The 22,918-nt window shown below is 39.8% G+C and overlaps 1 protein-coding gene and 1 long non-coding RNA gene across 3 annotated transcripts in view; one reads left to right on the forward strand and one right to left on the reverse strand.

Annotated features, from left to right (window-relative positions):
* Window positions 1-22,918, reverse strand: part of enpp3 (ectonucleotide pyrophosphatase/phosphodiesterase 3) — an 88,172-nt gene that overhangs the window by 41,125 nt on the left and 24,129 nt on the right. Inside the window, exons 2-9 of one of the 2 annotated variants that reach the window (XM_008122374.3) lie at window positions 22,798-22,870; window positions 17,298-17,420; window positions 14,660-14,785; window positions 12,280-12,340; window positions 6,337-6,434; window positions 6,139-6,218; window positions 5,880-5,999; window positions 4,486-4,595 (exon numbers count right to left, since the gene is read on the reverse strand). In XM_008122374.3, the coding sequence (XP_008120581.1) occupies window positions 4,486-4,595; window positions 5,880-5,999; window positions 6,139-6,218; window positions 6,337-6,434; window positions 12,280-12,340; window positions 14,660-14,785; window positions 17,298-17,420; window positions 22,798-22,870 (791 nt within the window). Of the gene's footprint in view, window positions 1-4,485; window positions 4,596-5,879; window positions 6,000-6,138; window positions 6,219-6,336; window positions 6,435-8,306; window positions 8,519-12,279; window positions 12,341-14,659; window positions 14,786-17,297; window positions 17,421-22,797; window positions 22,871-22,918 lie in introns of those variants that run through there. The other variant, XM_062978604.1, reaches the window with a different exon arrangement.
* Window positions 125-13,036, forward strand: LOC103281230 (uncharacterized). Its single transcript, XR_507612.3, has 3 exons — window positions 125-221; window positions 7,049-7,174; window positions 11,676-13,036. It is a non-coding gene; the product is annotated as an uncharacterized LOC103281230 (long non-coding RNA).

A 22,918-nucleotide genomic window follows, 5' to 3' on the forward strand; every position in this document is an offset into this window, starting at 1 on the left:
AAACTGTTTCTATTTTGGGCAAAATGAGGATCAGCATTAAGTTTATCGCAGGTGCCTTGTGTGTGTCAATAAAGGCAAGTGATTTCTCTTACTACAATCAGTATGGTACAACAACAGAGGTCACAATATACCATTTGGAGCTCTTTATAAACTCTTCCTGTGAGTGCAGAACTCTCTTTTTCCTGCAGGTGCTATGCGCTCTGGGAAGGATCACTTGTTCTGTACGTAAGTTTGCAAAGCTGAATTAAGCTGTATTTTCTTTTGCATACTGAATGATTGTATTTTCTGCTGTATTTGGAGAATGCTGTTTATTTCATCTACTGGAAAGAGTAAAGTATTTTCTTTTTTGCAAGCCTTCTGCAACCCTGGGGACTGCAGCTGGACTTTAAGTTTAGTACGGACTGTTTTCCTGGCAACACAGCCCCCCAACAGTCAGAGGAACCATGAAACAGCTTTTTGCTTAAAATCTTTGAGGACCCTTGCTTTAGAACATTAAGTTAAATTCATTTTTTGTGTTGGCTATTCTCTGCTTCAGATTAAACCAGAAAGGCAAAATTACATTAGAGGTTGCAATGGCCTCCTGAAAACAAGAATGTCTGTACTTCCCAATGTTGCTGGACTACTTCTCCCATCATTCTCCTCCATTGACTATACTAGAACTGATGGAAATTGCACTCCAAAAAACCTGGAGTGCCCCTTGATTCTGCTTAAGATCATGAGCATTCTGGAGAAAGGATCCCTTTCATTTTTTTAAAACTATTGTCCATCTTCCCCTCCAACAGTCTGAAGGACCACGAATCGGCCCCCTGGTTTAAAAGTTTGAGGATCCTTGCATTACAAGCAAGGTAGATTCTTTAGTCCTGACACCAGCAAGAGCGATGGTTTTCACTAAATATGTTTTAGAGCTTGGAAGAGTTATTTTTTAAAGACTATACTTCCTAAGTCCATTCTGGAAGTTTATTTCAAACGAGCAACTAACGATCTTTTTGCATAGTGTTTGCTAAATAATCACATACCCTACAGCATTTCACAGATGAAAATGGGGACACACAAACTAGGAGAGAATGCAGAAGTTTTATCTTTGTCTGAGCCTACTGGTAAAGGCAAAATTCTGCCCCTCTCCCCAAGTGAATGGAAGCTACTTTTGCACTTTGAACTCAGGGGCAATAGAAGTAAGCCGAGGGAGGAGGAGAGAAAAACTAAGACCCCTTCGACACAGCTGTATAAAATCCAGATTATCTGCTTTGAACTAGATTATATGGCAGCGTAAAATCAGATAGTGTGGATTTTCTGCTTTGATTATCTGACTTCCGGTGGAGCAACGGGAGGAGCAGCGTCAGCCGAGCTCAAGGGCAAGTTCTGAAGCTGTTATCTTATTGCTTTTATATTATCTTAAACTCTCAATTTTAATTGAAGACTGTTGCCCTTGAACTCCTTGCTTCTACTAAAGACTGTTCATATGAAGCTAATGCAGTTTTAAAGATTTTATCGGCAACTGTTTGGAAAACACCTAAGCCTAAGCCTCCCTTGAAGGAGGGAAGGTAAGAAGAGGATCACATTGCTGAATCTCTGCTTGCCTCAAACTGCTTTCTTCCCGGCTGGCTGGAAAGCTTGCAGTGCTCCAGGTTTCCAAAGATTTTTTTATAATTTTTTTTTACTTTTTACTTTTTTTTTCTTATCTGGTCTCCTTTTGTTTGCTGGCTGCTACCCTGGAGTACATACTAGGAAGCAAAGAGCCCTCTACTACTCAAGGCTGCTGACTCAAGGAACACTCTTTGAGCTGTTTTTACTTCAGAGCTCTTTCAAAGCACTAATCTCTACTAAATAGGTACAAACTGCAAGGGAACAAAACAGCAAATGATATAAGGACTGCAGATAAAGGCCAAGTATTAAAACATATCAAGATATATTGGCGTGCTTTATCAAAGTCATTGCAGCAATCTCTATCAAATACCAACTAACAGTTTTTAACTAGTACCTAAAACTTTTGGTTGCTTAAAGACTCTGTGACTCCATTTTAAAAGAACCATGGTAATCAGAACAAGACAGACCTACAGAAACAGTGACAAATCCCTGTCTCCGCTAATCTCATCTCCCCCGTTTGGGAAAAGAAAGAAAACAAAACAAACAGAGATAAAAACTTACTTCTCTCCCATAGTCAAAATGCAGGAGCTGGAGCAAGAACAGAACACCCCCTCAGTTTTGCCTCTCAACTGGACCCTAGATCACTGTCGGGTAATTTTTAATCCTTATGAGAACTCAGGCATAAGTATTGCTGAGGAGTTTGCTTTCGCTACTGACAATTTGGTTAATCTGGATAGTAGGAGAGGGCACAGGAGGCATGTTTTAACATTCCCCCAATGAAGACGTGGTTGAGGTCCCTATGAATATAACAGAAGGCGATCTAGAGACAAATCTAACATCAGAGGCCTTCAAAAAACCACTCATTGCAGAGGATCTGGTCAATCAATTAACCAGTTTGAACGCTGATATTCAGGCTATCAAGATTTACCTTGCAGAAACCAATGCCCTCCTGATTACAATAACACAATTTATGGTCAAACAGGAAGCAAGCAAGGTGAAAACCTTCCCAACTTTAAATCAAGACACGGAGGTCAACGACTCCAGCACAAAAGGGCATCTTGGAAAAAAGGCAAGGAACAAAAACAACAACATAATAAGTTCCCCCAAACACAGCAAGGCTCACAAAAGGATAAAGTACAAATGCAGAAGTTTTCAAAAAGATCAAGAAAGGAAGAAAGTGTCCACATCCACAGTAAAACAATCAAATTTAAACTCTCAAAAGATCCTCAAGTATAAACACACAGATAAGAAGAAAGATCAAGGTACTACTGCGAAGCCCCCTAAAGATAAGAAAGACAAAATAAATCGTAAACCGGAATCTAAAAACGAGACATCAATAAATCAGATCGAGCCAAGAACAGTTCTTGATGTCCTGGAAGTCAATCAAGCGACACCCCTCCTGTGTGACCCAGCAATACTAGCAGACCCACAAGTCATACAGGATCCCTGGGAAACCGTCTTTGCTAAAGGAAAGGAAAACAAGGACAACAATGAAAAGAAATGGGTAAAGAACTTTGATGTTCCAGATGTGGGGGATTGGGAGATGATACTTGTGCCAAACAAGTTGGTGATCTCTAACTACCCTAAGCCCCAGGGCCTCCTCTCACCCACAGAAAGGAAAGGCCACCTTCTAAGGGTTTTAGAAGTTGTGGGGTGCAATGCCATTAGTCTAGCTGAAATAACCCAGATAGAATACCTCTTTTACAACTACTCACATGCAAGGGCAGTTGTAACATGTACAAACAAGCAAGTAACTAACAAACTGTATTGCCTTAAGGAAAAACTTATGGAGCTCGGGATGTCCATCTCTCGGTACTTTATTAACAGCTCCCCTCCCTTCCCACTATTCAAACAGGAACCTAAACAACTCTCCAGGTCTAACCAAATCCATTGCAATGAAGCCAATCTCATAGATCTAACAGATACCCCTAAACCTCTAAAACAGTTCCCTCTAGCAAAGCAGCTGGAATCAGTGCCCAATTGGCTCATCACTGAAACACCCTTTAGTGAGCTATACATAGATGAGGAAAGTGACCTGCTGGAAACATTCCAATGCTTGCCACAATTAAGTCAAAGGGAAATAATAGACAGACTGACTTTGCTACGGGTAGAGCTTCTCAGCAGGATAACCAACGGGGATAAAATTCAACCTGAGCCAGGACATTGCATAGGGGATCTAGCAGAGAGGGACAGGACTTATGGAAGGGCTAGAGGAGGGCGACAAACAAAACCAGTGAGCCATTCTAAGGGTGATCACTGACTAGTCAGGAATATACTAAAAAATGAAACACGTCCCACCCAGTCCATCATTCCGCAACCTCCAACAGTCCCAAAAGTGAAAGGAGTGCAAACAAAATCATCTAACCTGAACTGTCTATTTTGGAACATAGCAGGATGGCAGACCAGAAGTAAAGAGGAAGGGGTAAGCAAATTTTTGAGGAAGTTTGATGTGATCTCGCTTCAGGAGACATGGAGTAAAGGGCGTATAGATTTCAATGGATACACTATAATTGACTCCCCGGCTAAAATGGAAAAAGATAGAGGGCGACCGAAAGCAGGCCTGGCCATTCTGCTGTCTACATCCCTTGGGGCTTTGATTATCTGGCAGTGTAGAAGGGCCCTAAGACATTTTAAAGCAGCTGAAAAGTGGAACAAAAGAGGATTAATTGGGACCATCCCTGTGGAATCAGGGCAGTAGGAAAGTTATGTGATTATAATATGAATGAAGTGCTAATTCACTGTCATCATTCCAGAAATGTAATGCAAACTTCTGCATTTCAAAAATATTTTTAATTTTAAATTATATTCCAGTAACTGTATTCAGGTACATTAATCTGGATCTACGTAATTACAGCACAGGTATAAGTTATTTTTCCATGAAAGACTTCACATTCGACTTACCCATTATATACCATATATATATCAGGGAATGTTTCATTGATTTTTACATCAGATCCAGGCCAAAAGTAGGTGGCAGCTTTCAATCCTTGGTACATTGCTGTATGCCAGATCTGCAAGAACCATAGAGATTCAATATTTGAAGATACTAATTTCAACAATGCAATCCAATAGAAACCCTCTTAAAACCAGAGGGTTTTAGATTATAGCTTTTATTGGTGAAATTGTTATTATTAAATGCTTGTCAAGTTCATCTCAGGCAGTTGGAAACTGGTAAAAGCCTTTTAATATTAAATGGAGTTGGCAGAGGCTAACTACAGACCTGCTTTGAATCATCCCATGATTCTACGAAGCTGTTAATTTTCATAATGTCTGCTTCTGTCTCATTGTTTGGTTTGGGTTTTGGGTATATTAAGAAAGAAACATGCTTCTCAATACTGAAGTAACTAAACACTCAGTGCAAACCACACGATCTATGTTTGTGGTAAAAAATGGAAAATATGGCATGGAATGTAAAAAAGATTAACAAATACTCTAGGCTATAACTCTTCAGTTATCCATATTTTTTCAGTTCTAAGATGCCATCAATTGTAAGATGCACATTGATTTCAACATCACCAACAGATAGATAGATATATAGCACCCTCACTTCTAAAACACATTTTAGAAATGTTTATATGGGTTGGAAAGTGTCTTAGAATCAATGAAACACAGTATTTTAACTCTAGTATCTAAAAAAGAAGTCTGACGTGAACAACACTGTCCTAAATGGGAAACCTTATTCCACCGATCTTAACCACTAGTACCAGATACAAGTTAACAATGTTTGGAGAACTTTAGCAGTGCTGTTGCTTAAATCCTAGCACTTCTTTTTCCTGATACCACACACCCTCCAACTGTTTTGATTTGCCAAGAACAGTTGTGATTAATCCTCTTTTGTCCCACTTTTCTAATTGCTTTTAACATGTCCAGATTATTTCCCTCCTTCTTCTGATCTGCAAACTGGATTCAAAGTCCAAAGTGAGTTCAGAGTCCAAAAGTACTTTGCATTCAGCTGACCCAATATGAGGAAAGGGAAGAAGGCAAGCAGGATCTTGTTCTTCCCCGTAGGTTCAAGGTAAAAACAAACTACAGCAGCCTTTCTTAGCTTGTCTCATCAATACCTTTTGTTATGTTGACCGAACTCTGATGTTGTTTGGCTAAACGAGTCCCCGTTTTCATCTGTGAAATGTTGGAAGGCATGAAATAATTTTATAAAAGCTGTTTGATGGTGCAGTTTAGCCTTATATTTCCAACTTCCTTGCCCTTACTGACAATACTCAATAGCCAAATCTGCTTTATTCTGAGCCATGCTAGACTATTCCACATAGGTCTATCTAGATTCAAAGACTACTTACAGGTTGTCCACTCCACCAGGCAGGATTTGACTTTGCAGTCCCAGAAAGTGAGAAATTCTGGTTTAACTTTACATCATACATATTGTTGTCAATTATGCCATGGGATTCTGGATATAAACCCTGTACAGTGGGAGAAAGAACACACATTGAAGTAAGGAGAATCACTTGCGCTAATCTTAAAGGGTATAAGTACTCTAGGATCTATTATGTGCACTGCTATAAGAAGTTAATAGCAGTGGTAAATAGAAAAACGACTTACTGTAACTATTGTGTAGTGATTTGTGAAAGTTTTGGTCGGGTAAGAAGCTCTCATGTACTTTGTATATATTCCACATTTTTCTGCAACAGAATATGCTTAATTATTATAAAACTTCAATTTGGTATTATTATTCTGGCAGTTATAGTTTAGGGGTGTGTGATTCTCATACACATCCCTTAAAAGAATACAATTACTTACTGAGTCTTTCAATGTTTGGCAGTAAAGCACTCCATGTTTCCAAGTATTCTGCCCTAAAGCCATCCATGGAAAAAAGAATAAGTGGCGATTGATCATATCTGAAACATCAAAGAAATAAATATGGTATGAATCACGTGGTGTAAGTTCTTGCTGAAAACTATCCACATGTGAATTGGAAACAAACGCAGGCAATTATAGGATAATAAACACCTAAAGTGAAGTTTAGAAGGTTAGCTTTTAAAAACATTTCATTCATATTACTTGTTACAATGTTTTATAAAAGCCAAATCATGACTGTTGTTACTCATTACACTGTTATAAAAATAACCTATTGTGTTACTAACTATATTTAAAAGCTCATAAAACTAAGGGCAGTCCAATCAGAAATAAGGCTGTTATTACAATGCTTGAAATAAGCCACGTCAAATCAAACTTTTTTTTGATAGAGTTACAAGTTTGTAGATCAGGAATGTGCAGTAGATGTAGCATATCTTGATTTCAGTATGGTCTCCCATAATATTGTTAGAAACAAGCAGACATAATGTGGGCTAGATAGTGTTACCATCAGTTGGATTGAGCCCAAAGAGTACTTGCTCATTGCTGTTCATCCTGAAGACAAGTGACTAGCATTCTGTCCTGGCCCTAATGTTGTTCTACATCTTTAGAAATGCCTTGGATGATGAAACAAAAAACATACTTCTTAAATTTGCAGATGACATCAAAGCAGATCTGGAAGTCTTCGAATATTACGAGATAAACATGAGTCAATTGTGTGGTGTGACAGCTAAAATGGCAATGCAACTATGGGCTGCATCAGCAAGAATCCAGACAGAAGAAGGTAGTATTGCCAAATTCAGCTTTGGTTATCCCTCAGCTACAGTAATATGTCTAGTTTTGGGCACCAGAGTTCAAGAAAAAGATTGACAAATTAGAATGTGTCCAGAGGATGATAGTCACAGCCAGAAATCAAGATCTATATAGAATAACTAGCTGTGCCCGGCCACGCGTTGCTGTGGCATAGTCTGGTGGTATTGGTAAAAAAATGTTGTGGATTTTTTATTTTAAATTTTTTATTAGTTTTATTTTATTGTATTGTATTATTTTATGTATTATATTTTATTATTATTTATTATTATTTTTAGTTATTTTATTTTATTACAGTATTTTATTGTATTAATTTTGTTATTATTTATTGTTAGTTTTTTTCATTTTTTATTTCATTATTTGTATTTATTGTATTGTTTTTGTTATTCTTTTTTATTATTTGTTTTTGTATTCTTTTATTGGCCATGGTGGAAGAAAGAACTGTTGTTTGCTTTAGGCAAGTGTGAATGTTGGCAATGGCACTGAATAACCTTTTAGCTTCAAAGGCTGGATGCTTCCTGTCTGCCTGGAATGAACAAAATGTGGCTCCCAGTATTAAAAAAAAATCTGTGAAATCAGGACAGTTAAATAAAGAATAGCAGTGAGGAATCAGGGAATTCCAGACATGATGTAATGAGGGCCAGCTAACATCTCCGAACAAATGATTCCCCCTCCCAAGCAGGAAGTAGTCAGGCCTTGAAGGTGCAAGGCCATTCAATGCTAATCAAGGTGGCCAAGTGGAACATTCACAGTTGCCTCAGACAGATAAGAGTTGTCCCATCCTGAATATAATTGCTGAGATAGATAGAAATAAATATCCCACTTGTCTGTTTTTAAACTGATCTCATAATCTGTGAGGATGCCTGGCATAGACATGTATGGCAGTTTGGCAGTGGATAGGGTCATAAGGGCCGCAGTTTTGAGGATGGTGCGTCCGTCAGCACCATTTTCAGTCCCTCGTGTGGGTGCGGGCTTTTGTCACCTGAGAGGTGCCCGCCACCCCCTTTCCTCCCTCCCTCCCCCACAGGGTCTTGAAGCCTGCAGTTTGGGAGGCTACCTTGCTCTCCTGGCCCCTTCCCTCCCTCCCCTCCCCGCACAGGGTCCACCTTGTTGAGCCGCAATCGCCGCTTTCGCCGCACTTGCTGTCTTCCCGGGTGGTGTGTCATTCCCTCCGCCTTCCAAAGGACGCGGTGGTTTTGACGAAACCGCGAAGAAAAGCACCAAAGAATCAGTGAGAGTAACGCGCCGCTTTATTCGTCTTCTCTATTTTCTCGCATGGGTTGTGAGGATGGCTGTGGCGGCAGGAATAGGCGAGCGCGCATGCAACTGTTGGGGGGGCGCGTGATGGCCACACGCCGCCACGGCGGCATAGGCGCAGATGGCTTTTTCCTGTTTTTGGGATTTTTGGGGTCCTGGTTCCGTTCCAGATGTTGGGTTTTGTTGTAGGAACCTAGCAGCAAGGTTGTTGTGTTGTGTTGTGAAGTTTCGTGGTTCTGGGTCGTGTAGTTTTGTTGCCTACTTCTAGGCCAAAAGTACATAACATTTATATATATATATATAGATTAAGGGGGCTATATATGATTAATTTGCAGAAGAAGAGACTTAAAAGACAATAGGACTGATGTCTTTAATCTGATGCTGGAACAAATTAATTTATTGCTGCCTCAGACATGAACCAAAGGACTCAAATTTCAAGAAAAAGGATTCTGCCTAAATACTGGAATAATGTTTTTACTATAACAGCTGTTTAGTCATAGAATAGATAACCTCAAAGGATGATTAGCCCTTCTTTGGTGTTTTTTAAAATTCTTAACAAAGAGTTGGATTGCCTTTTTTTCAGGAATGTTTTAGTTGTAGATTCCTACATGGCAGGGAGATGGACTAAAAGCATGTTGTGATCCCTTTCATCTGTGATTCAATATTAGTATAAACACAGAGGCAGCCATGTTGACCATAAGCTAAATTACCAAGTCCTTATTGCGGTACTATCTTGATGGATTAACCAAAAAGGCACAAAATTATTTGTGCAAACCTTCAGAAACAAAGGTTTTTTCCATATGATAAAAATGGCTTTAAAAGTATGCAGGGGCTGAGGGAGAAGAAAGTGACACTGTTTACAATTAGATTATCTGTTTGTTGTTTTGAGGTGATACAGAGAAAGAATGCATAAACTATCAGATTATACCCCAATGGCCCTGAGCTCACTGAGAACAATAAATGCAGTACAGAAAGAGCAATAAAAGTCAGTTCTCCATTTGAAAAAATGCCTCGCCTTGAAAACCCAAACCTGACTCTATCCAGTACAAAGCTCATAGAACTCTTAATTATGAATTCCTCTAAAGTTCCCTATATCATCAGGGATGGAGTTAATTTTTAAACATCCCTTTAAACTATCTTTAACTTTTTAAAATATGGTTTTCAAAGTTTTCATAGAGAAACTAATAAAGGAGCTAACTAGTACAAATAATCAAACAGCCACTAGTTTATAAAAACATATCTAAAGAATTTGTATATTCTGGTGATTTAAATGTGTGTAGCGTGGCAGATAGGAAATCTGGACTTTTATATCCTAAAGTGTTACGATCTAGAAAGAAAAACAATCCATTCACAAGTTACACTATGATATGAACATATTTCTACTATTTTATCTTTTCATAATACATTAACTTATTCAAAAGCTATAATTACAAGTTATCGATGTAAAATGTGACCATTGGATTGTGACCTCTGGTTAAGGGGCAATAAACCATTTAAATACATACTGAAAACACACACATAGATAACATGCATACGTTTAAACTTCAAAGCTCATGATCCATAAACATGCATATTTTTAGAGTTGCTACTCTCCCCCCCACCACCATTTAATTATTTTTTATTCTTTTATAATGAGTTTTCCATTGAATTCCAGCTAACTTCTCTTATCACAAAAGCTGACAGTACATCACACAGGTTTAAATGTTTATTTTTCCATCCATGTTTGTGTGGATTGATGTTGTTTGGACCAGACTATAAGGGTACAATTTTAATTGGCCAAAATGGTCAAGAGCCAGACTACTTGAAGCTACATCACCAGAAGCTCTGCTGAAATCAAACTCCTCTTATGCTAAGGATGCTTGATTTTTTTTAAAGAGTACCCTCACCCTGGCCTCTGTCCCAGCATTGTGACTGTGATCTTAGGACTGACAATTTGGTTTAGCAAAACTTAGTTCTTCCCACAGTCCAAGGCCCCATCTGCACCAGATCTTGGAAGCTAAGCAGGGTTAGATCTGATTGGTACTTAGATGGGGAACCACAAAGAATACCAGGTGTTGCAGGCTACATTTCAAAGGAATACAATGGCAAAGCAACTCTTACCCATTGTCTAAGGGCCCTTCCACACAGATATATAAAATTCACATTGAACTGGATTACGGTTCACTTTTCACGGATTCGTTGTTTCATGGTTTTTCAATAAGCTCTAAAAGACTATTATAAATTAGAAAAAATTACAATTTACAGCCCAAGGAAGGGAGGAAGGAGAAGCTGAAGGAAGAGAAAAGGAGCCCAAGCGGCAACAGGAGGAGAAGGAGGCAATTTTTCAACACACAATTGGTTGATACAGACTTAAAATAGTGTATAACTACTAAAATAAAGTATAAATATTAAAATAAATATAGCGTCCCTACTTCACAGATTTTCACTTATTGCGGGTGGTCCTGGAACCTAACCCCCGTGATAAGTGAGGGAACACTGTATATGGCAGATAATCCAGCGTGGAGCCCCCCGTGGCACAGTAGGTTAAACTGCTGAGCTACTGAACTTGCTGACCAAAAGGTTGGCAGTTCAAACCCGGAGAGCAGGATGAGCTCCCACTGTTAGCCCCAGTTTCTGCCAACCTAGCATTTCGAAAACATGCAAATGTGAGTAGATCAATAGGTACTGCTCTGGCGGGAAGGTAACGGTGCTCCATGCAGTCATGCTGGCCACATGACCTTGGAGGTGTCTACAGACAATGCTGGCTCTTTGGCTTAGAAATGGAGATGAGCACCACTCCCCAGAATTGGACTCGACTAGACTTTATATCAGGGGGAAACCTTTACCTTTACCTTAATCCAGCTCAGATAATCAAGTTTAGCAAATATTGCTAAAGCAGATATTGTGGATTATCTGCCTTGATATTCTTTGTTATATGGCTGTATGGAAGGGCCCTGAATCCACACTGCCATATAATCCAGTTCAATATGGATGTTATGCAGCTGTGTGGAGGGGGCCTACGAAAATTGCTTAAGTCCACAGGTGATATGCAGATGGATAAAGTGAGTTAAGGATTAATGAGGGGCCAAACTGCTATTGAACATTTTTAATGATTTCTGGTTGAAAGACATCTAAAATTAGGTTTGGAGAGTTTGGAGTCTCCTTAGGAGCTTTGTGGACTACCAAAAAAAGAGAGAGAATGAAACTTAATGAAATGCACTTTTTCCATCCTGTTTTAGATGCAGGGAAAGTGGATGGATTGCTTCGTGACTAGAAAGAAGAGTTTACCTGATTTCCTAGTTTGCAGAGGAAGCATCCATAACTACGGCAGCAGATAAAACATTTGTTTCTACCCACACATATCAAATGGCAAATCAAAGCTATTTTGGGCACAGAGGTTAAAAAAAACTGGAGCAACCCACAAGCTGCTCTCCATATACTTGGTCGTAAATTCCTTACGAAGAACATAAATAAATAATTAACAATCTGGTTCCCTTTCATCATCCCCAACATAGTTGCTTGAGGTAGCTACCTAACTCTTCCTATTGATAGAGCTGGCCATTGAAAATAAGATATCATGGTAGCACAATAGTGACAAATCCGTGTTGAAAGAAAAGAAGCTAACAGTACAGTTAAGAATTCTGTAAACGATCAACATTCACTGAAACTTTTCATTGACTTGGACAAGCTGGCCTTCCCCATATATGGTCCTCTTCACTGCTATTTCTGCTTAGAGTGCCATTTCTCACCTGTTGTTTACAATGCCTCTTTGTGTGAGGAGACAATAAAGAATACATCCTTCTTTTATAACTTATTTACCAAACTTAACTGTGAAATCCTTACCCTGATGGGCAATGAGCAGCATTTAAAGACGCACATGCTTCATTTTGCCAAGGTGTTTCTCCTGCAAAATAAAACAGACATGTAACATTTATATTTTAAATGCAGACATTTAAATTGGGTGGAGATATAGGAGGCTTCCCAGTGCATTTATATAGGAGGCTTCCAGGTGCATTTAAGGCCCTTCCACACAGCCATATAATCCAGAATATCAAGGCAGATAATCCACAATATCGGCTGGGTTATCTAAGTACACACTGCCATATAATCTGGTTCAATGTGGATTTCATGGGGCCCCAGTTTCTCTCTACATCTGGAGGGTGATAAGATTGGTGAAAAAGGGAAGGCATAACTGGTACACTAATCCCAATTCTTATCCTCAGATACAGAGTCTACGCTCTTTCCCCAAAGAAGGCCAAACATTATCTTTCCATGTTTCTAATTAACTGTCTGATACAAAACTCCCTCCTATATGGTCAGACTTACACATTTGCAAATTGGAAGTAGATTCATTTTCACAAACAAGTTATAGTATGACTCCCATATCCACAGAGAATATATTCCAGAACTTTGCACGGATATGTAAAACCATGGACTTCTGGCCCAAGAATACCATAGAGTTGTTCTGGAGGACTTAGAAAATGCCTACAGGGGATACATTTTGTTGGACATGACTAAATGAAACCATAGGTGCCAGCTCCATGGATATAGGGGTTGTACTGCACTTCCATTTGGGGATTCAGGAACATGACAGAAACGGAGAAAGTGGCTTAAAGCTCTAAATGGCTTGTGGCCTTGATAACTTGAAGTGGCACCTTTGCCTGTAGGTGCCTAACTGAAGATTCAGGTCTACTGCATTGTGTCCCATCAATGAGGTAATACATTACATGGGGACATGGGAGAGAGATTTCTCAGGCATGGCACTCAAACTGTGGAACGTTCTTCTCTTGGAAGCCATATTGACTCCAAGAGTCATTTCATCTAGATTAGTGGTTCTCAAACTGTGGGTCCCCAGATGTTTTGGCCTTCAGCTCCCAGAAATCCTAACAGCTGGTAAACTGGCTGGTATTTCTGGGAGTTGTAGGTCAAAACATCTGGGGATCCAAACGTTGAGAACCACTGATCTAGATGCAGATTCCTCAGGGTCTTTAGGCCTCATTAATTCATCTATGAGATTGATGTACAGACTTTAAAAAACCTTTAAGTCTGATTTGAACTCATGAACAGGAGAATTCTTTGTACAGGCAGTCCAACTTGCAAATAACTCATAGTTAAGAATGGGGGTGAGACAACAGGAATCTACCCTTTCATCTACCCATGAAAGTTTTATCATGAGGAAAAGGTGTCTCCACTGAAGCCTTATCACCAATCCTTGTTTCCACAACAAGACAACTTTTTCAAAATCCAATTATCCCAGGGACAGAAAGTGAGTTAAAATCTTCTAAACAGGGGCACAGACAATAAAGCAAACACCACAGAGGTGTTGATTCCTCCCTATGCTACAAAGATAAAGAATATATATATTTTTGGCTGGAGTTACACTTGAACAATGTACCTGTTCAACTTAATACCAAACCTACAGAGCCTATGTTGTTCATAACATGAGGACTGCCTGCATAAGTCAAAGCTTCCATGTTTATATATTGCTAGATAGGGGCAATTACAGTCATATTTTGTAATATTTTGCTTTCATGCCACAAGATTATTCAGATGTTTAAACAACATAGGGCTGTTGTTGTTTTTTAAGTACACAGAAATGACAATCACACAGTTCTTCAACTGGAAATCCCAGCAGCTCTAGGAAGTATAGGAAATCATGGGGACACTGGGAGTTACAGTTCCTCAATATTCTATCCTGTAATATATTGGAGGACACCTTTCTAATAGTAAACTCAGGCCCCTTCGACACTGCCATATAATCCAGATTATCAAATCAGATAATCAACATTATCTGCTTTGAACTGGATGATATGAGTCTACACTGGCGTATAATGCCATTCAAAGCAGATAATCTGGATTTTTTATGGTACTGAAGAAGGGACCTAAGTAGGCCTATCCAGACTGGCCCATATCTTAGAACCTGTCTCGGCTTTATTGGAGGTGTCTAAACAATGCCTCTGGTAAAACCAAAATAATTCAGAACAAAGCAGGTTTAATATTTTTTTAAGGATTTTAACTTTTTACTTTTTAATACTGTTAATATTTAATTATATTTTAATATTTGTATATTTCCAGGGGGGGTTGTTTGTTTGTTTTTTTGTTTTTGAGGAGGGCATAAAGAATAAAAATATTTCCCCACTAAAGTTTTAAAATAACTTTTACTTAATTCAGCCAATGCCTTTTTTCTGGAATAGGAAAATACAAAAGAAATCCTTTTGGACACCTTTGCAAATGCTTTGGTAGTCTGTGCAACAATCTTTTTTCTGCAAGCAGTCTTCAGAACAGGAGCAGAGGGTTCTGGGCATCCGTGTCTCACCACAGCGTGCTTTAGAGCAAGACCAACTCTGAACTTTAAAAAAGCAGATAGTGATTACTTTAGGCATGACTCGGGATAGACATCTGCAAAGATTTTCTGATGGGACTAATGGGAAGAGAATTCCCAGTAAAAAAACATAAACACATATAGAAACATTTTCCCATGTGCTGGTCAAAATGAAGTGTGTATTTTTCACATATGCTGAATGCACATGTGGGCTTAAGTTTTTCTGGTACAAAGTCTTCAGTAGTGGTGGTAATATATGCCATATGTCTAATATTTTGCTTTATTTTGGGGCTAATGTGCATTACAAGCTCTGTTTTGGAGCATCCCCAGTTTTGCTCATCCCAGTTCATAGCCTTTAATTCACATTGCTGTATACTTTCACACTGTGCATCATTTCAATACTGCATTTCCAAGCTGCCTTCAATCTATGTGTGATATATATAATTCAGAAGTCACTGATTAACCAGTTTCCCCTTGCATCCAAACTGGAAAAGAACCAGTTTTTAAACAAATAAGGATCTTATGTCATGATTTAAAAGATTCTAGCTTTTTCTGAAGTTAGAAAACATAATTTTTCATCTTGGATACATTAAGAAACTATTAACTGGTGAATTCTGCATTGCTTTCAGGCATATCAAGGAAGGGAAACAGCTGCTTGTACTGTATAACCAAAAGGATTGTTCTTATTTTCTAAAAAAATTTCCACTCATGATCCCTTTCTGCCCAAGAAATTCTTACCCTGGATATAAAGTATAAAAATCAAACATTTCCTGATAATAAAACAGTATTTGCAAGGCTTGCTAAACAAGCTGATTTTCCTTTTTCTGGCACACAGCTGAAATCCACTGTAAACACAGCATTTTGTTGTTAACAGATTTGTGTAAATGAGTGATGTTCAGAAACCTTTTACTGTTGCCATTTTTTGTGACTTCCAACATTAGGCTAAAGGAACCTCATTTGGGATCAGGATCCAAGCTATGATTTAGATAATCATCTGAACTGAAGCAGTAAATACATGGAAAACTTGGGGACGCTTCAAGACAGCAACCAAATTCACGCCAAAGCAGGTTTTTAAAACCCACTTTAGCGTGGATTTAGGTCTACCCCCCTCCCACAAAAAAGGGCTTTCCCAGTGGGATGTCCAACCCCCCCCCCCCCCACCACCACCACCACCACCACCATCCCCACCACCACCACCCCCAAAGCCCTTAAAACAGTGGTTCCCAACCTTTGGGCCTCCAGGTGTTTTGGCCTTCAGCTCCCACACTTCCTAACAGCTGGTAAGCTGGCTGGGATTTCGGGGACTTGAAGTCCAAAACACCTGGAGGCCCAAAGGTGGGGAACAACTGCCTTAAAAGAAGAAATTACTTACCTGGCCACTCTTAAGGTACTCCTGGATTCCTCCTGGTGCATAGAAATGACGCATCAGGAGGCCCCCCCACACATCATGGCATTTCATTTCTACATGCCAGAAGGACTCCAGAAGTATTTTAATGGTAGCTGTGTAAATTATTTCTTATTTTAAGGGCTTTGGCGGGGGCGGAAGGTGCTCATGGAGTTCGAAAAATCGAGAGATGTGTGGATTGGGCCTGGGGATCACATGACAGAGTCCCTGGGCTCAATCCGCACTAGTCCCACACCTGGTAAGGCCCAGATCTTATGAAAGATCCGGGTGTTACCAGGTATCTAATTAATTTGGGACAAAGCAGAGTTTACCTGCTTTGTCCTGAATTAATTCACCTTTACCGGAGGTGTCATTTGGATACCTCCTGGAAAAGCACAACAGGCCCTGCATTTGGGGGCCTGTTTGGAAGGGTCCTGGGACTGTTCTCTGTGAAGAAGCTGCAATTCTAGAGGCTCTGGGCATCACTACACTCAGGGTGAGTTTAGACTGATCAGTTAATACACAGCCAATCCAGAGCAGAAATGGCTTAGAAATGGCCACATCCATGTTGTACATCTTACATTGACATCCACATGGCCCAGTCTTGCTGGACCGTCACCTCATCTTCCATGTTGTCATTCCCAGCCAGCCATAGAGCTCCTGGCCATCACAGGTGCCCCATTGTGATATCAGCTGAGACATCCACATAACTAGGAAGAATGGATGGATTGATGTGCACACTGTGCTGATGAGCCTGTGTAAATTCATCCTAAATCTTAGGGAAGCCACTAGTTCAAATCAGGTTTGTGTATAGAGTCTACCATGCAACATCAGTGAACTGTTGTTTGGTTTACCTGGGGACTGAAGTAACCATTTTAACAAACAGGATTAACAGAGTAAAATGGTTTAATTACTATTCGGATGGCTTGGCTTGCTTTCTCTTTCAAGAACATTGGTTCAATCTAGAATGAAATCATCTGAGGCTGGATCTATCAGTATGGATCTACACAGTCATATAATGCAGTTTCAGAATACAAATTAACTGCATTGAACTGGATTATATGAGTCTACACTGCCTTAACCCAGTTCAATGCAGTTAATCTGCATTCTGAAACTGGCAGTGTAGATCCAGTCTGAGTCAACAACCACACTTACTTGGCATAACACAGGCTTCCTCGTAATCCCAGCAGCAGGCCTGACGTTCTTTACATCTGTCATCACAGCTACAGCCAGCGGTCGATGTATCTGATTTTTCAAAGCATCTGAATCTACAACTCACTTGAGTTAAAACACAGAAAATTAACTATAAAACTATCGTGTACAAATATTTCCAGATCTCTTAGAAATGTGCACATTGATATAGGTCCCAAGTATATATATGGCATTTCATCCAGTTTTAAGCAAATGGATAGCTAGTGTACCACAAGTGGAGAAATAAGCTTTCCAGAGGTTGCTGGGATGCTACTCCTGTGGACCCTCAACATTAGCTCTAATGTACGACAATTAGAGATCAGCATTATCACAGTGGTAAAAGTACTTTCACTCCTTTCCAATACATAAACACACCCCTTGTGTTTTGTTTTTATTTTTATTTTTATTTTGGAAAGCTGTGCAACCATATTAAAACCCATGCATTGTTTCTGACTAGCTTCCATTTTAGTTCTAGTCCTGCTTGTGTTCCCCATCTATGGCCTTATTACGTATTATTATTGACACAACAACATCGTATGACACAGCAAACAAGATAGATATGCTGGATTTCATATCACAAAATCACAAGTCAAACACTTCCCAAGCGTCTAGGACTGTGTGATGTATTTTTGGATGATGCACGCAGATCCCAGTAGGGTGGCCTTTTGCAGTTGGCAGATCGTAATTTTGTCTATGTCTATTGTTTCCAAATGCCGGGTGAAATCTTTTGGCATGGCACCCAATGTGCCGATCACCACCAGGACCACCTGTACTGGTTTCTGTCAGAGTCTTTGAAGTTCAATCTTGAGGTCCTGATAGCAGCTGAGTTTTTCCTGTTGTTTTTCGTCAATGCGACTGTCACCTGGGATGGCAACATCAATGATCCAAACCTTTTTTCTTTTCCACAACTGTGATGTCTGGTGTGTTGTGTTCCAGAACTTTGTCAGTTCCGAACTGGATTCGGAAGTCCCACAGTATCTATTATTATTATTATTATTATTATTATTATTATTATTATTATTATTATTATTATTATTACGTTTATTTATACCCTGCCTTTTCTCTCCAGAAGAAGACTGCATCACATGGTAGTGTAGATGGGGCCTGAGTTTACTGTTAGGATATCACTTTTAATCTGAAGACATATCTCTGGGAACATCAAAAGGTCAAGAGTGAGAACTCAGAATGGGTGTTTTTTTACTCAGAGGAATACAAGAGTAACGGGATGTTCTTGGTCATAATATTTGGTAATGTAAGAACACTAGCATTTCAAGGAGTATTTCATTTCATTTCACTTTTACATTTAATTTGGCATAAAGTGCTATGAACAGAACATTCTGTATTTCTTTTTTTAGGCTTCTGTTTTTAGTAGTATTTTGCTTGAGATTTTCAATCACTGTTGAATGGAAGTGGGATGTGCATAAAAAAATTTTCTTGTACTTTATTGCCTTATCTCCTCACTTCTAGCAACATGAGCTTTCTGAATAGGGTCAAGATATTTTACCCAGATTTAACATTTCAGATAATTCTGAATAATGGGCAACCTAGTGTTCTTTCTTAGTATTATAGTACAATAGAGCCCAGATTAACCAAGCTCCAGTTAACTGAGACTCTGTATTATCCGAGGTGCCGCCAGGGGTGCCCCTCCCTCTCCCTCTCCTTCTCGTGAGCGAAGGGAGCTCGCGAGAAGGAGAGGGAGGAGCAAGCGCCCCGCCTCTTCCTGATCAGATTGCCATGCTTGGAATCAGTTTGAGGCTAGGAAGGTGATTACATTAACCAGGGAACCAGTCTCAAACCTCTTTGCATGTTTTTTCCCCTATTTTGGTGAGAGATGTTCATCAGAAGCATACAAGGTGCAAAAAAGAGAAAGTGGCAGTTAATAATGGAGGTATTAAATGCCTGGGAAGAGGAATTGCCTTTGGGGAATTATGGGAGCCAATTTCATCTTGGATCTGGGACACACTGACATTTGTTGCAGCACATGTTTTGGCTAAATTCAGAATTTCCAGATTTGTTTTTCTTTAGATGCATACTGCATTGCCCATTAAGAGTGTGCATTTTATGGCAACCACAGCCTCAGGTTGGCTTTGAACTGTATTATATGGTCAGTGTAGAAGGGTCCAATATCAGGGATGTTCTGGAATTTGCTTGAAGCTCTGGGGTATCATATCCTGCAGCTTTGGGTCAATGTGGACAGCTGTGTCAGACCTGATTCAGATTGGTCCACTGTCCACATGGGTAACTGCTGCCATCTGTCTTTCCCTGTGCTCATCAGGGCATTCAGCAGGTTGTGTGTGGCCACCTTTAGGGCCTCCCTGGAGCATTTCTGCTCTGGGTTGGCCACAGATTTACTAGTCAGTGCAGATTTTCCCTATCTAGCAGTAGCAATGCTATCTGAGGAATTTTTGGTGTTTTAGTCCAAGCAAGCCTAACTAGGGCCCCTTCTACACTATCATACAATCCAGATTATCAAAGCAGATCATCCACATTATCTGCCTTGAACTGGATTATATAAGTCTACACTACCATATAATCTAGTTCAAAGCAGATCATTTATATTTTATATGGCAATGTAGAAGGGGCCTGGGTGTATTCAGTGTTTATCAAACTGTTCTCCTCCAAGTGTTTTGGACTTCACCTCCCAGAAATTCCAGCCAGCTTGCCAGATGTTAGGAACTGTGAGAGCTGAAGTCCAAAACATCTGAAGGAGCAGAGTTTGAGAAACACTGGTGTATATCCATCCTAGTGCTGCAGAAAATGCAATTGCTTTCCATTAGTCACAAATAATAATCTCTCTATATAAAAATGTAATGTGCCTTTTTCCCATGGAGTAAACAAAACCACTGGACCAAATCACACCAAATTTGGCTGCAAAAGGCATAGTCAGACAATCTATGTCTTTCAAACAAAAAATCCTAGAAAAATAAAAAACCAAACAACATAGACCAAATAAACCCCAATTGCTTACTATGCAAGTGCAGAGTCCCCCCCCCCCCCGAACTGAAACAACTACATTACCCAGAGGACCTTGCACCTGCAAACATAGCTGTCATGTCTCCTTTCAACTTTCTTTTCTACAGATAAAGAGACCCAGTACTTTAAAATGCTCCTTAGAGTGATTATTCATCCTTTTAGGTGCCCTCTTTCTCTGGACATCTCCCACCTCAGAGTCATTATTATTGCTATTCTTCTTCTTATTTTTATTATCCAGGGAGGAAACAGCCAGGCTTTGAAACTACAAGACCATTCAATGCTGTTCTCCTTGACCTTGGGCCAGGCCTGGGTCAAGCCCAGATAAAAATAATAACAAAGTAAAACACATCAAATGAAAAAAGACATGTGCAATTATAAAATTTTAAACATCAGCATATAAAGATAAAATAGCAAACTTAATAAAAACATGATTGAAACACAGAAACGTTATAAAAAACGAGATGGGTAAAGTGCACCATATAAATTTGTAAACATGAGGTAGCTGCAAATTCGTGAAAACATGAGTGCTGCAAAATCATGAAAGAGCAGCTTGAGATGGGAATAGGCCCTGTGGCTATATCAAATTAACAAAGTGAGAAAAATGCAATCGATGAGAAAATGGTCACAGATGCAAGATTTATCATGGAGATGGGCAATCCTTATCCAAAGACCTGTGTGAAGAGCCAGGTTTTCAAGCTCTTCCTGAATGCTACCAGGGTGGGGGCTTGCCTAATCTCCCTGGGGAGCGAGTTCCAGAGCCGGGGGGGCCACATGGAGAAGGCCCTCTCTCTCGTCCCCACCAACCACACTTGCAATGGAGGCAGAAGTGAGAGGAGGGCCACCCCCAACAAGTGAAGAGATAGTACAGGTTCATAGGGGGAAAGGCGGTCCCAAAGGTAGGATGGTCTCTTTCTCTGCACACCCTCCACTTCAGAGGCATTATTATTATTATTATTATTATTATTATTATTATTATTATTATTATTATTATTATTATTATTATGGTGCTGTGGACCATGAAAATGAATAAAACCAGGCATCCAGCATTACAAAACTCTACAACCAGGACAGTAAATAAAGAACAACACTCTGAAAACAGGGGAATTCCAGAAAGGAAACAATCAGGGCCAGGCTTTGAAGCAGCAATACTACTCTGTACTACTGAAACTGACCAACCAAAGATTCCCCTAGGTAGCAAGCAGACAGGCTTTGAAGTAGTGAGGCTATTCATTGCAATTCTAGTAGCCCAAAAAACCATTCCCCGAGAACGCAAGTACCCAGCCTTCCAAGCAGCAAGCCATTCCTTTGTATTCCAGCTCACCAAACAGGGATTCCCATAAGAAGAAAACAGCCAGGCTTTGAGGCTGCAAGGCTATTCACTGCTATTCCACCTGGCCAACAAAGCATTCACATAAGCCACAGCAACGCGTGGCCGGGCACAGGTAGTTAATGTATAAATCCCTACACAACCCTGGATGACATGCAATGTTGGCTATGGGATTCTAGGAACTGTAGTCCAAAAAGGTAATTCTTTCAAGCACTATTTTCTATCATTTTACCCAAAGAACTGTCTTCTCCCTTACAAACTTGTAAAAACAGAAGGTTTGTCTAGAGAGATCTCATTAAGGATACTATATTCCACTTATCTTCTAGCAGTGACCTATGGATTTTTTTTCTTATAGCAATTGTACCGTGGATTCTCCTTATCCTTATTCAGGACACAGAATCTCTTACATAGTTTAGACACATTGTACATTAATATGTACAAAATTACTTACTATGGGGACATGTGTTGTGTTTTCTTTTCAAAATCTATATATGTATACATTAGCCCATGCCAAACACTTTTAAAACTGCTTAATTTCTTTTCATTGGTAAAGCATAAGGGACACTTAGTTTAAGTCTGCAAATCTACTCCCTAAACCCGGGCTTTCCTGGGGGCCTGTCCACATTTCAGCATGGTAACTACCACACTGGAATGGGGCAACTCCAACCCCCAATGAAGAAAACTTACCGGGCTGCTATTAGGCCTCTCTGGAGCTTCCTGGAATGTGCCAATAACCCGACAGGAAGTGGGGGAACCAATAAGGTTTTCTTTATTTTTAAAGCTTTTGGGGGGTTGGGAAGGGGGTGGGTGCCATCTTGCATCTTTGAGCTCCAGAAACATGTGGGTGTGTGGACTGACCCCTGGTAGTCAAGAGACCATGGGTCTGTCTCCAAGGGCCCATAGCTCATTAGATCCGGGTCTTTCAGAAAGGCCCAGATCTAATGGGGTATCTAATTAATTTGGGGCAAAGCAGGGATTTTGCTTTTCCCGGAGGCGTCATTTGGCATGAGAGCTCTCGCATTTTGGACCCTGTCTGGATGGGCTCCTAGAGGATTATGGCCCACACTCGGATCTACCATTTCAGTGAAAAGTAGGCTAGAGATATACCATGTATTCAACAGTTTTCATCCATTTTATGTGACATTGAAGCCATTTTAAATGTACCTTGTACCGGTTTCTTTAGTCCAAGTCCCAATCCTAGTCCAAGTGCCACAATCACAAGACAAGCCAAAAGAACCTGTAACACAAAAGAAAAAGAAAGGGAAATTACATATTCAAAATATGT

The sequence above is a fragment of the Anolis carolinensis genome, chromosome 1 (assembly GCF_035594765.1).
Source record: "Anolis carolinensis isolate JA03-04 chromosome 1, rAnoCar3.1.pri, whole genome shotgun sequence".
NCBI lineage: Eukaryota > Metazoa > Chordata > Lepidosauria > Squamata > Dactyloidae > Anolis > Anolis carolinensis.